This window comes from Maylandia zebra, linkage group LG10 (genome assembly GCF_041146795.1).
Source record: "Maylandia zebra isolate NMK-2024a linkage group LG10, Mzebra_GT3a, whole genome shotgun sequence".
In the NCBI taxonomy this organism is placed as follows: domain Eukaryota; kingdom Metazoa; phylum Chordata; class Actinopteri; order Cichliformes; family Cichlidae; genus Maylandia; species Maylandia zebra.
Window position 1 is genome coordinate 2,934,636 of NC_135176.1, and position 15,130 is coordinate 2,949,765.

At 42.1% G+C, this 15,130-nt stretch overlaps 1 protein-coding gene across 3 annotated transcripts in view; it reads right to left on the minus strand.

The window, feature by feature from the left end:
- The window catches only part of dscama (Down syndrome cell adhesion molecule a), a 109,330-nt gene that overhangs the window by 32,319 nt on the left and 61,881 nt on the right, over window positions 1-15,130 (minus strand). For 2 of the 3 annotated variants that reach the window (XM_004561608.4, XM_004561609.4), the window contains exons 4-8: window positions 5,530-5,676; window positions 3,206-3,484; window positions 2,764-3,039; window positions 2,016-2,312; window positions 477-752 (exon numbers count right to left, since the gene is read on the minus strand). In XM_004561608.4, coding sequence (XP_004561665.1) covers window positions 477-752; window positions 2,016-2,312; window positions 2,764-3,039; window positions 3,206-3,484; window positions 5,530-5,676 — 1,275 coding nt within the window. Of the gene's footprint in view, window positions 1-476; window positions 753-2,015; window positions 2,313-2,763; window positions 3,040-3,205; window positions 3,485-5,529; window positions 5,677-15,130 lie in introns of those variants that run through there. The other variant, XM_076888898.1, reaches the window with a different exon arrangement.

Here is a 15,130-nt window from a genome sequence, read left to right on the forward strand (position 1 = left end):
TCGGAGGTTATCATCATCTGGCTCTTCTCAGTCCTGCTGCATATTCAGATGAGCTCCAGATAAGCTGGCTGGGATGATGGAGATGGTGCCTTGCTATCAGTGATGTGAGTGCTTTTTTCATAGGTAGTGATATACAAATATCACTCTGCATATCTGTGTTTTCTGCAACGAGGAAAGGGGGCATACACCTCCGATGGAAAGGCACTACGGGGTCAGTGTGTACACCGATAAAGCCGTTCCCTTTGAATTGCAAAGAGATTAATGACAGCGTAACCACAAATGTATTCTGCAAACACAGAGTACAATACAGTACCGTACAAATGCGAACGTACATCTGAAACAGCTGCTTATTGGCCTCGCAGATGGGTAAACGTGATGATGTCGCACAGCTAAATGAACTAAATCTTGTTTTATTGGACCAAATATAGAACGAGTCCCGTGCTGTCTGTCTGAAAATCAATTAGACTGTTTCATACCTTTCACTGTAACGTAAACGCTCTGGTGTGTGGACAGCTGTGGCTGCACCAGCACATTACACGTGTATTCTCCTTCATCCACCTCCTTCTGCACGTCAAACAGTTTCAGGGTGCCGTTGTTCTCGAAGGCCCGCTGTCGGTGGTTGTACGGCAGCAAATTGGAGTCCTTGTACCATTTGATGGAGTAGTAGGGGTAGCCAATGACACGGCAGTGGATGTACATGTCCCGCCCAGCGATGGCAGTGAGGTTTTTCATTGGTCTGATGCTGGCAGGCCCTTGAAGGACACATTGGAGAGACAACTCTCTTAAAATGATTTTGAGGTGGTTTGTGGTGTGAAAGTTAGCTTTTCTGTGTTTTGTGTGTTTTTAAGACACCACAAAGTTGTACATGCCTCGATTCACTCTGATACTGTGACATAAAAAATGACCCAGATGTGCGTAGGGGTTACAGACTGCTCGATTAAGCGAGAAGGACCGTAAAACACAAATGAGACTACGAATCATCACAGGGTGGACCGTTCTGCTGTTCTGTTCGCGTCACATCCTGCTTTGCCAGATTCAGGGATTGGTGCATCTTTCTGTTTGAGACTGTAGTGAATATTACCTTTTGCTCCCACCTCTTTGGTGCAGGCTGTGATTGCTTCTGACAAGCATTAGAGTCGAATGTTCGCTTTCTCCACTCATGAAGCTATTATCAAAGCCATTACTCACGTTGCCGCCTTTTGTGCACACTTGTGAAAAACCAACAGAATAACCAATAGGCTTCCATAGCTCAGTGTCTATCAGGGAAATGGACTATTAGGTGTCTCTTTAAAGCACTGGAGAAGACAGTTTAACTAGGCTCTGCAGTGTACTTGGAATACAAGCGTATCCTGGGTTGCTACTCTCTTTAGCACGATTAAGGAGCCAATGACGTGAGAAGCAGTCATTACACGTTCTCCGCGTTGGCACCTGTGGAGATTTATCTTCATTGCTTGGCTGCATTTGGCATCCATGAACCCTCGCTTAAGGGCTGGAGGATCGCCCTATTTAGCCCCACAACATGCAAGACTGAGCAGCAATCAAATCCGACCAATCTGTACAAAGAAAGCAACATTCCCTCTCTGCAATAGAGAAATAATAATGTTCTGGAAAGCACGGCAAGCTTGAGCGCCCCAGTGTCACTACATGACAGCAGCAATTCAGCAAGCCATGTCCCTGTAGAATGCATATAGCAGTACAGTCAACAGTAATAACTGTCCTGATATAGAGATGGTGAAATCCAAACGCAAAAATACCCCCAAAAAACTGGAAAAGTGGAAAGATAACAGGAAAAGCATCTTCTGGGCGTCTTGCTATATTCTGAGGAGAAACAGAGCCAAGCTACGCTATCAGATTTAAAAGTATGTGAAAAGCTAGAAACACGACAGCATAATAAAACCTCTTTCATCACGTGCACTTTTAAAGTAGCCAATCAGAAATGCGTCAAAACAGAGTGACTCAAGGCATGTCGATGTGTATATGTGATGGTGTGTTGGAAGAGTTGATCTGACAAGCACCTCTTACGTTTATTCGCGCCTGGTAGGAAACGGTCCCAGCTGAGTTGTTGCAGATGCAGCGGTACACTCCTCCATCGGGGACTTGAGTCTGGCTGATGTTCAGATGACTCACCACGTGGCCCTCGGCATTGGTGTAGTAGGAGATGCGATGGCGGCTGTCCCGTACCACGGGCTCATCGTCCAGAGTCCACGTTACCCGCGGCTCTGGCGTGCCCTTCACTGTGCACGACAATGACACAAACTCGTTGACGTTGTAGACCTTCTCGCTGAACGAAGCCAGAATTTTGGGGGTGCCATCTGCACAGAGGGAGAAAATTCACACGGTGATGTATATTTTGTTGTTCCCCTCATAAGGGATGCATGTCAATTCATATCTGATGCTTTTGAATGAGAATCTTGTCTAAATCTGCACTTTTAGTGGAAAACATGCACATCTCCAGTATAAAAAGCAGTGTCAGAATGAGGAGCAGATTAATCCAGCTCCTCTCTGGCTCCACAGCATTATTGATTATCAATATTCCCCTTATAGTACCCTGGTTATGGGAGACACTGCAGCAGCAACCAGCTCATGTACAGCTCAAGGCTTTTCAGAAAATCTTATAAAAAAGGGCTGGGCCCTGCAGGATTGAGCTTCACACAGCACAGTCTGGACTTGCATATGCATAGATACACACAATTGCTGTGCACACAAAACCAAAATGGTGCACACGCACTGCTCCCACCCACACGTCTCACTGTGAATTCTGACCTTCCAGTATGACTTGAACAAAGTCCTGGGCAGACATCTTGCCATGTCTGGCAAAGCACTGATAGGCTCCTCCGTCACTCTTGGCCATGCCAGCCATGACCAGGTTCTCTCTGTTTTGGCCTGTCATGCGGACACTGTTACTGGGGTAGATGAGTTCTCCGTTGCGATACCAGGACAGCTGATACTCCTCGGAGCCCGTTACACCGCAGGACAGTGAAACCTGGCTTCCCACGCTGCCTTTCACCTTCCGCGGACTCACCATGACCTTGAGGGGCTCTGTAGTTTAGTGGAGGTACCAAGTTATCATCATTAGATAGATGATAAAATGTAAACAAAAGTGCTTCACACTTAAAAAGCAAAAGAATCTGCCTCTTTTGATTCGTTGCTCCATAATAAAAAAAAACTCCACAGCCTTACTTAGCACCATCACAAGGACACTGACCTTTTACCTGCAGCCTGCCAACCACCTCGGCATTGCCGTAGCCATTCCACACCTCACACACATACGTCCCTGTGTCACTGGGCTGGGTTCTCTCTATGAGCAGGCCTGTCACACTCTGTTTGAAGCGCGAGTCTGTCTCCAGCGGGCGGTTGTCCTTCAGCCAGCGGTATTTGGGTACAGGGTGACCAGAGGCCTTGCAAGGGAGCTCCACTCGATGAGATGCCATCACCTCACGGCGCTCAAAGCTATCCAGGATGTGGGGTGCAGAATTGGTCGGATCTGCGTGGGTTCAAAAAGGGTTAAATGCAGCACAAGGAGTTAAAAGTGGAAAAGTGTTTAATCGTGAACTCATGAGTAGCCAAAGGAAGAGAATGGGATTTTTTAAATTTTAGTGTAATGGCTCTAGTCCCCCCCCCCCCCATCAGTAAACATGGTACAACCCTGCCTATCTTGTGAATGAATGTCTTACAAACTAAAAATACTGCATCAATACTCTGAAATCTGCAGAGTGACTCTTTAAATGGTTTTGGAAAGGAGGGTATTTTTCTATCCTGAAGTCCTCCCCCAAACTGGAGAGTTCTCATGGCCTTTACTGCCTGTCACCCACTCTTTAGTTCAAGGGTTTTTATCCTGTCGCCCTCCGTTTAATTCAACTGACCAACATGTTTTTTTTTACAAGCTCACATTTATTTCCATATGGTCCTCTCACATGCAGTCAGTGTTTCTGAAGGCACACTAAATCAACAGCAAACCCTATCTGACTGTGTCATGGTGCTTCCTGTCCTTGTGTCTGATTACTTGTCTTGTGTCATTTTATCCAACAGTGTGTGGTATCACCAGCTGGTATTTGCAACACATTAACCATATTATTCTAAACTGAAATCAAGGCAACAGACTGGGACATTTTTAGAGGGTTTACCTGCTGTTACTGACATATGCTGGGGCCGATGTGAATGCCATTATGAAACTTTTATCAGATCAAACACACCGCAGTATTGAAACTCACACACTGATTACCTTAAGCTTTAAATATGAAACTTGGAAAAAAAATCCCATCGCATATCAGCTGTTGGTTGTTGTTATGCAAACAGCTGTGTAGTGTAAATTTGACTCTTTGGCCATCTGTTTAACGCAGAAAAACACACTGTTGGTTGTTTTGGCATGATTTCAATTAGCCTGTGCCGGGTAAAGGGCTTAAACCTGCATTCTTTCTTTCTAACGGTCTGACAGATACCATCAACAGTATAAGCTGTCATTGGTATCTTGGTATCTCCCATCACTGTAACAGTAAAAACAGTGAAATCAGCAAAAACTTCATATTACCCACAGTTTGTTATGAATCGTCTTCAAACTTCACAACAATATACTAGGCCTTAGGGGACATGATTACCCGGGTTGGCTAAGCATTTGACTTTGACCTTCAGAGTCAAAGTTAACTTTGAAAAAAAAAAACCCCAAAACAATCATATGAAAGGGAGAGAAAGCTGTTAAACCCCATTTTTATTTCTTCAGTACGATGCTTTACGTCTCAAGTTTTTACAGCTTAAATAAGCCAAAGATTTCAGCCGCTTCTGCTCCAGTCATATGGGTAAAGATAATAAAATACACTATTTTAGTATGTAGTGCTTCAAGGTCATAGGTAGGCCATGAAAATCTTCAAACATTAAAGCAATATATTAGACCTTGGGGGACATTAGCACTTTCTTTGTTTGACCTCTCTAAAACATTATTTTTTCCAATACAACCTTATATGACACAATGATACAGAAAGATGAATATACTACACAAGATGCCCATATTAACAATGCTGACATCGGTATAAAACACTGCAGGAAGTTGTGCTTTCCGAGTGTTTGTTTTATAAAAATACATTTGGTTGTATCAAATCCAGGAAAACTTTCATGACCTATGACCTCAGTAAACATGCTGGTGAAGAGTTTAATTTTGCGGTTGCTAGTACTGAGTCACTACTTTCAAGCCTTATTGAAAACATACTGATGTTCATTTTGTATATTACAGGTAGAGTCAAAAAACAACGAGCAACCTAGTCACTGGACAGAGAGCGTGCAGTATCGTTTCGTGTCTCAGTGCGATTACTCCAAATCAATCTGATCTACAAACACAAAGATGGAGATGGTAAAAACGCTCATCTTAACGTTTCACAATGAAACCAACCAATATATATGCACATAATACAACTCTGTAGTTTTTTGCACCGTGAAACAAGTGACCATTCAACCCAGAAGTGCAGCTTAATATACAAGCTAATATATATCAAGCTGCAGAACTTCCTATTCATTCTAATTGTGGTATCCCCCTCTCACCTGACACAATGAGGCGGGCACTATTGCTCTGTCGGGTTTCTCCGGTGTACTGATGCCGTGTCATACACCTGTAGTTGTACAGCCCGTCTTCCATTTGCACATCCAGAATATACAGGGCTCCCGTGGATGTGATGAGAAACCGTTGCACTGGAAATGAAAAGATAAATAAAACATATTAGGTGACGTTACCTACATATAAAGAAAGCAAAGCAACATCTTCAGTGAACACCAGTAAACTACATGTGGGCCAGTTAGTACCAAACACGTCACTTTCATGTGACCTGTAAGTATAGCCTGTGGTCAGTCCGCGTGATGTTAAACATTCTGGAAAATCTATCTGTGGTTTGCTTGTTCACTAGACGGCAGAGTGCAGACTCTCCTCAGAACGCATTATCTCAACTGAGCTTCACTGTTTGCAGCAACAAGACTTTAATCAAAATACTTATCAAGAAAAATCACTAGATAGAATTAAACCACAGTTTTTTTTATGTTTAGTCAATAAGTTTTTTTAACTGTCTCAAAAACTGTTCATGAAAGTACAGGATCAGTTGCCTCGGGGTTTTCATCACAAGCGACGGTTAACATTTTGTACCAAACACAGCGCAGCAGTAATAGGTGTCAGTAGAGAAAGCATGCTGCGTGTATTCATTTTTATGCGCTGGAATAACCACCTTACACATTCAAAAAGAATGAAATAAAGAAAAGCCAATATTGAAGTCTCTAAGCAAATATTTGCAAGTCAAGTGAGGAACGCAGCTCTGTGTGATTGTAGTCACCAAACATCTGCTGCAGCCCATTTAGCTCAGCTAAATCAGCTCTGAGGCGCAGTGACAAGGCTGTGTGTTGTATAGCGGTGTAACACAGCTCGTTATCATGTAGCTCATCGCTCTCTTCCCTCTCTCTCGGGGGAAACGCTCTGTCTTTCTCTCTTTCTCACTCAGGTTTTCGCTCTTTTTTTCTGATCCAGACTAAAGCACGGGGAGCTGGGGATCACAGAGTGCTTTGATAAGGCATGGATGTGCAGGTCGGATGTGCTAATATCATGCTAATGTAATGCTAATTTGTGTGAACACATGGAAGTAGAGAGAGGTAGTCAGTGTTTCTGAGGAGCGATGTGTTCTGTAGCCGGTGGCTATCGGGGTATTTCATGTCACAGATGATGGAAGAGCCTATCTGGTTTGGGCATCAAATAGGGCCGCCGTACGGTGGGGGATTCTGGCAGTATTGCTAGAGATATAATAATGCATGCTTTATGGGATTTTGAATCTTCTCATTTAGTCTTGTCATGACACATTAACACAGGTTTATCCTGCTGGCAGAGGCCTTTGCATTGAGCGTGCCTAAAATGATGGAAAAAGGTGTGAAGGTCTTAAGACAATCTCTGAAACGGCTCAGAAATAAAAATAAAAAACCCCTCAAATTATGGCAAATATTAGGAAAATGACACATTGTCCCTACTACTGCCTACATTTATGTAGAAGCAAAAAACACCCAAAACATTTATCATAATTTAGAAATAAATGATTGGTACCAAAGACAGAGGTGTTGCAATAAGAAAGGTGTGAATGTGAGTACAGAGGGGAGAAAACAGAGAAAGAAAATGGGGAATACACAGGGGAGGGTGGCCAAGATGCTATTGTGAGCAAATGTTGACCTAGATAGAAAAAAGAGACCAGGGCATCGATATCCTGAAGAAGTTTTTTCCTTGCTTGTGGTTGAGCTACTCAACCAGTGATACAACTGAGAGACACTGGATCCATGTGTGTGTGTGCATGTGTAGTCCTTAGTTACTTAAGCATGGAAACAAGCCACGACACATCATCAAATTAAAACTGCAATGCAGTTGCTTTTTAGGAATGAAATCATTCAGAGAAAGCAAAGGAAAAATTAGGTGTAGGCTAAGTCTTCTGCAGTCCCTCTCTCCTGCTTTCCTTCTTTCCCGCTGCAACTTTTCTGGCATCAAAAGCTGACAGCCTTATGAATGAGAGGAGCTTTCATTAGAACAGACTGCCTGTCACTATGACAAAAGGCTAGGAAAGGGGAGCACATGCTTTAAATGCACGTGGAAAGAGACACATACACACATGTACGTGGGTTTGTGTGAGCATTTATGGTCTTTAAACTATCTTTGGGTTATTTGTGAATTTCTCAGAATACAATCTGTCTTATTTAACAGATCACATACCTCTATACTGTGTGTGCCTCATATTGGAAACACTGCAAATGTCACTATTAGAGTGAAGGAATATAAATTAAAGAACAGTTAAGATGAGAGGATACACGCATCTGTCTGCTACCCAGACATTATCATTGGACTTGTGAAACCTTATAGTATGTCACAGTATTCAATTAGAAATACAATACATGTATTATTCTGACAGATAGCTACTGCAGTGCCAACCAGCCCTGTCTTAAATATTTGGAGTCAGTTTCTCCTGCACACCACTCCCTAGGTGCTGTCTTCAGTACATCTGCAAAATTATCTTGCAGCCTGATACATCTCCAGGACTCTCCTGCAGATATATCCCTGATATCCAGCATCACCCAGGCGAGGCATCGGGTCATACAGCTCACAGTTCTATAAGGGAAATTATTCCTCTGTAGGACAGATGAATAAAGATGGATGAGGAAAACAGATAATAGTACTAAGTTAATGTGGCATTTTCATTTTTAATGGGCAACATCAGCCCTGTTGTGTTTTCAGCTTCTCATCTGAGAATTGAGTTTGACACCTAATTCTGACTGAATGCACTAATTAGTCAAACATAAACCACACAGCTTTCACTTCACTGTACATCATTATCAAGCTTTTGAACATAAATCTTTTTACACTGCTACATTTGAAACGTAAACTCTTTCTATCTTTTAGAAACAGAGGTAGAGCATTCATGCACATCATGAAGTCCTGTGCAGCTGATCTCAGTGCTGGCCCACATCAGCCGATTGTTCAGCTGATATCCAAATGTCCAACAGGGGCCACTATTTAAGTTGCTCTAGCTTGCCCAATGTTGCTGCAAATCTGGAACTCACCTCCAACAATATCTAACTTAATCTTAACTTGATCTATCTCGTATTTGTTCTCAGTAACACCTGTTCTGCTTTGTACTCTGATCCTGTTGTTGCTCTCGTCAACTCTGGCTTTCTATTCATCCACACGGAGGAACAGGAAGGGGTGCTTTCCTCACCTTATGTTTTCAACATTTGGGACTCAGTATGGAAACTGGAGAGAAAACTTTTGTTATTAAGCTTTACATGCTCATCTCCATTTTGGAGGAAACAGAGGTGGCAGTCTGCTCTGTCCCTGTAACATCTGTCCACATCAAAGATGTCAAATGACACAGCAGCTGATGGATCAGACCAGGATGTTCAATGCAGCTTCTCTCTGTCTGTCCTGAAACATCATTTCTCTCTGGCTGACTCTGACTCAACAGCCTGTACACTCAAGAGGCTGATAACTGTTCTACAAGGAAAGTCCTTCGTTTATGACATTCAAACACCGAAACAGGATGCCTGTTTTAGCCTGTTGTACAGTCATCACACAACCTCACAAACGTCACAAGATATGTCTCCGATTAAATCACAGGGCAGCAGCCCCACATTCTACACAGAGTCCTGCACTGTGGAGCAAGCACAGAGTTAGAAACACCAGGTGATGTTTCTCTCTGAAGTGGCCATAAAAAACACACTTTACAGCTGTTTGTATGGAAGAGGTGTGCTGCATATAAAGTATTGCAGATGGAAACTATCTGACTGTAGTATTTCTGTATTCTGAATCTTCCAACACTTCTTAGTATTTTTTCAGCAGTAGGTAAATTAATGCGTATTAGGTATATATTTAGACTACTGGAAAGAAACAGAAGGTGGTGGCGGCTGGATTTTATTTAAATTACAAGAACTCTTCAGAGTCAGTGCGATAACTGATAGTGCTCTCGATTCTTTGTTAGCTCGTTCTCACTCTCAACAACAGAATATAGTGCTCAACACAGAGCTGGAGGCCTCTATTAGCATATGTGCATGTCCTTATAACCTGAGACCATTTCAGTGTTCGCTTATACTGCAGTTATCTCATATCCCACTGGCTTGTGCATATATTAAACTCTTTATGAGCATGTGCTTGTGAGTATACATGTTTCTATGCATGTGTACATGCAAGGGAGTCCTAATGTGTTTAAGCTGTGTACAGCTGCAAGGAGGAATGGTCAATAATAATGATCGGAGGTGCACCGCTATTCCTTTCTCCTCTGAGTTCAGTCTAATGCATACTAACACCATCTAGCAGACAGCCTTTCCTGTTCTGTCCACATCTGCGTTTATTAGTTTATATTCCAAAACTATGGCTTCACTTCACCCCAGGTGGCTTCCACAAATATCAGCCATTTCCTCTTCCCTTCGTCACCCCGTTCAGCTGCTTTGGCATCATCAGTGGCACAAACACAAGCCCTTTTCTGTGGCTGCAGACTCATTAGCTTCAATCAATCCTCTTATAAGCCACAGTGAGCCTGTAAGGAGACTATTTGTTCACTCAGACTGGTAGCTTTTGCAGTATCAATTAAACTTAAATTGCTTGTGGGACATAAAAACAGAAACAGCCAGAATTATATTCCTATTACAATGCAAGTGTCACACTTTTCACCAAGGAGAGTTTGCCCTGGGCCAGAGATGTCACCGCTGAACACAGGTTAGTGTGTGCCAGGGACTAAGAATAAAGGATTTGTGATGAGGTGGAATACAATGACACATGGTGACATAGCTAAGCATTCACATCTACTGAGTGACATACCCCAAAACATACACTTAAAACTGTGAGTTGGCCTGGCTCTTTCAGTCATTTCCTCCATCCGTCCATCAGTTTTCTGCCACTGATCTGCAGTCACGACGCAGTGGTAGTCTAAGCAGAGAAGCCCAGACCTCCCTATCCCCAGTCAGCTCCTCCAGCTCATCCGAGAAACACTGAGGAGTTCACAGGGCAGCTGGGAGATGCAATTTCTCCAGCATGCCATGCTTTCCACTAGAACATGCCTCGCTCTCACCCAGGAAGCGCCCTTGTCCGATTTGCCTCAGCTGACTTGTTTTGAAGGAATAGCAACTGAACTCCTCACCTTATCACTAAGGCATATCCATATTTCATTTCTGCTGCTCACATGGGTAGTCTCATTCTTTCACCACAACCCAGAACTCATGACCATGATGGGAATTCTTTGCAGCTAATAATCATGGCTTCAAACTTTTAGTACTAATTCTAATTCCTGCTGGTTCACAGTCAGCTGCACACTGCTCAAGTGTGAGCTCAAGGTCACCACCTGAGTAAGGCAATAGAGCCACATCATCTGCAAAGAGCAGAGATGAGATTCTTACAGCACTGAGCTACACCTGAAATTCTGTGCATACAATTCTAAACACATTTGGTGACAAAGGGAGCCTTGGTGTAGTCCAACACCAACCCGGAACAAGCCCGACTTATTGCTCTGTATAACGCCAGCTCTCACTGGACTTGATTAGCTATCACTGGGAATGTACAAGGACCGAATGGCCCATAGCAAAGGAGCAGATACCCCATGCTCTGCTCCCAAAGCACTTCTTGCAGGATCTCCTGAGCAACATGGTTAAATGCCTTCTAAAAGTCCATAAAGCAAAAATAGACTGGTTGAGTAAATTCCCATGTATTCCACGACCAGGATGAAAACAGCATCGTTCCTTCAGAATCCAAGGTTCGGCTAATGGACAGACTCTCCTGAGTAGTGTGACTCCCCTATAATTAGAGCACACCCTCTGGTTCGCCTCCTTAAAGATGGGAATCACAACCACAGTCTGCCAATCCAGAGGCACCTTCCATGGTCTCCATACGACGTTGCAGAAGTGTGCCACCAAAGACAGGAACTAAGAGTGCATCCCATCCACCAAGGAGCTGCTCAGTGACCTTAATGATAGTAATGACTGAGTTACCCATCCTTCACAGACTCTGCTTTGCCTACACAAGGCCTATCAGTGGGATTAAGGAGACCTTCAAACTATTCCTTCAACCACCTGATTATCCAACTAAAGTTTTGTTACACGGCCTTATCAAAATGCCAGTTTCTGCTTCAGCTCCTGCCAGACCTGCACTCTGCTCTGTGACTGCACCTGTTAGCCACCTAGCTGCCTCCAGTTCAATATTATATAATTAAGATTAAGAAAATTAAGAAAATTAGAGAGAGAGAGAGAGAGACAAAATAAAAGATCAAGGGGGAAAGCGCACCTCTGGGATACAACCACTCCCTGTCATCTAAAATGTCTTACAAATTAGCTTACAGCTATGTGCTTCCAGTGAAGAAGAAAACTTTCATATGCTAATTCAGATCATGGTTAGGCAGAGCAATTATCAAAAAAGTGGCAGCGTTGTCTGTCCGACAGATCTCCGCAGGAACCCCGGCCTCTTTTCTCTGTTTCTTACTGAGCCTTTCTCTGATCAAATATACTGCTCTAAAAACAGGTAGTGGGATAGTAATGTGAAGCTACTGTGACACTAAAAATGAGTGCAAATATAAAGCTAGCAAGGACTTTATGACATCTGTTTATATAGTTGTAGACCAGATTTTTGCAAATCTGTAAAAATAAATGGAATAAAAAGATATTAAATGAAGCTGCACTACAACTTTTTTTAACAGAAAAATATAGGTTCATTTTCTTTCTCCATGACCTTGAAAATCTCAACCTGTGCTCCTTTGACTCCTCTGAAGAACTCTGAATCATCTGTCCTGATCAACACCCACAGCCTGAACACCACTGATGGGAAAGCAACCAAGTCAGCTAAACAATGCAGATAAAAATTGCTTCCTCATCACTCTGCTGGCAGTGTCCCCAGTGGGCAACTGTCTTGGAGTGTATTAGTGAGTGGAATGTGGTCTCCGGAGACAGCCGAGCCCTACAGTGTCACCGTAACCTTGGCCACTCAAAGTCACACAGCCTGATTTAAAATAAATAAATAAAAAGATAAGCCAGGCTTGTTACACAGCCGAAGACTAACCCAGGGTGAACAAACTCTTCCAGTTAGGATGCAACATTTGGAAGTGTGGAGGACTGAAATGAAACAAAAGCAGACACAAGACTGACTCTGCGTTTGAGAGAATATCACCACTGCAATGGTGACTGCAGATTTGCATTTTCCATAGAAAAACTATGGCATGGCGTGCATGCACCCTCTGTTTAACAAAACTACAATTTTCACAAAAACAATGTTGTGTTGATGTATGTGAATCATCACAAAGGCCCCTTTAAACTATAATTACTTTTAAATAAAAAACACTTGTCTTTTAATAACATGTAACTGTGGTGATAATCCCACCATATGTTGTGCCTTATTGTTTCCCACCATGAGAATGTCACACAGTGACTGCTGCCAGGACTGCCAGTGTAGTCTGTAATAATGAGTGTATGATGAGCCCAGGAGGGCCTGTGTTGTAATTAGGCCTGGTCACTGTTATTGGCAGAATGACTCCAAAATGATCAGGCTGGGATGTGCATCTCTATGGAGTGGGGGGACCCCACCAATTTACAGCCCCTCTAATAAAAGTCATCTGTCATTCTTGCAGGAGGCACACACTGACAGCTGCTGTGGTTACCATGGCAACATGCTGACCACCATTCGCTTAGCAAGCACTATTCCCAATACTGTAAATGGTGGAGATGTACAATCATGCACATATACTGTCCCGACCAATCTTTCAGTACTGGATCAAAATGCATACACAGTTCTTCTGTTTACTAATACTACCTCCCTCTTTTGAAGGTCTGGCTGTCCTGTGTACTCTTTTCTCTGATATCTTCTTTTTATTTCTTTATTTTTCTGAACATGGAGCTGGGATTTGTGATTTCAGGCTAGATAAATAAGACAGACTTGTGTCTTCCTACTTGTGTCAGTGCATGCAGTGATAAATAACATAACTTGGTTCAGATCCTGAATATTTTTAGCTCTTCTCTGAGGAAATACTGTACACTTAGAAGTACCACCTCTAACACTGACTTGGCCTTGCATCAACAGCAAAAAATGCATGTAGAACATTATAACATTGTAACATTTAGAACACTAGTAGCTAGTATTTTGACTTCATGGCTGCACACACAGGCTTTAACAATTCTTAAATAATTTAAAGTCGCTATTTAATTAAGATAAATAGAAAATCATTATTAGGAAGGAAGGTTTCTCAGGTCAACATCTTTCTGTAGTTACAGTTTATTAAATTTGAGAAATGTATATTTTTCTTTGTGTTATTGGGCAACTGAAAAATTTAAGACATCTATATGTATATGTATATATATATGTGTATATATATGTATATGTATATATATGTGTGTATATATATATATATATATATATATATATATATATATATATATAACTTCAGTACTGAGAATGACTTTTTAGACTAACAGTTCGAGTAAATGCAACCACTCTGTATTTCGGTACACCGTGTATCTAAAAATGACATGCTCACAAAACATGCTATAGACTGCGCTTTCTTAGACTTGTATAACTGTAGCTGTATAACTTTGAGGAAGCAGATGGATTCTTTGGCCTTGGCTAAATACACGTGTATAAAAATGAAGATCAGCAGTCTTCACTCGGAAAATTCAACCTGAAAATTTAAATTAGAAATACGTATGTTTTCATTTTCTGGAGTAGCTACTTTAACCTACACACACATATAAAAGGGAAAAAAATGTTTTTTCTTCTTCTTTTCTTGCTAGTATAAGAAATAAATCTATAATTACATATATATAATTACAATTTGGGCGTTGTAATTATATATACACAAAATAAACACATTTTCTCATTTCTCATCCCACCTTGATCAAAAACTTAAAGCAGCCTATCCTGTTCTAGGCCAGATCTTCCCACTACAAAGTAGAGTCAGAGTGGGGGGCTGAGCTTATTTATTGCCGGTCCTAATCATCAGCAGGATCCCTCTGCTCATTAACTAGACACACAGTAGCCTCAGGCTAACAGCCTCATATGTCAGCCAAAGAAAAAGATGTCATCTTCTGCTTGACTGAATAAACTGCTATTAAAACTGGATGCAAATAGGCACTGAACGACACTCAGATCAGGAGGTAGCAGGCGAGCTTAAACCCTGAGGTGCTCAGCCTCATTGTTGCCCCACATTTCTCAGTTAAAATGCAGAGATTCTGGATGCTGTCTGTCTCCAGACTTACAAGGCATCCAAACTCCCTGCGGAACAAAATGCCACAAAAGTGTTTGTTCACTTGTATGACAGTAAGTAGTTTACACTACTGACTGTTTGCTGGGAAACTATTTCACATCTAAGTTAAGGTGAATATATTAAATGTTTCTGAAATATAACACAGCAGACGCACGTGGGAAACCATCATGTCAACCTAATACGAGAGCAACAGTGGAAGCTATTGTGTTGCCCATTATGCTCCACTGTGCCTATATTCGGCTCAACTGGCTGTACGGTTGTATAGACAGTCCAATGAAACTCTATCTCCCCAGATCTAAACAGAACCAAACAAAGCGCAGTGGAAGAATGGAGTGTGTTTGTACAGGACTTATTTGGCAGACACTGACGTACTATGACTGGATGTCTCTTTTCTCCATCAGACT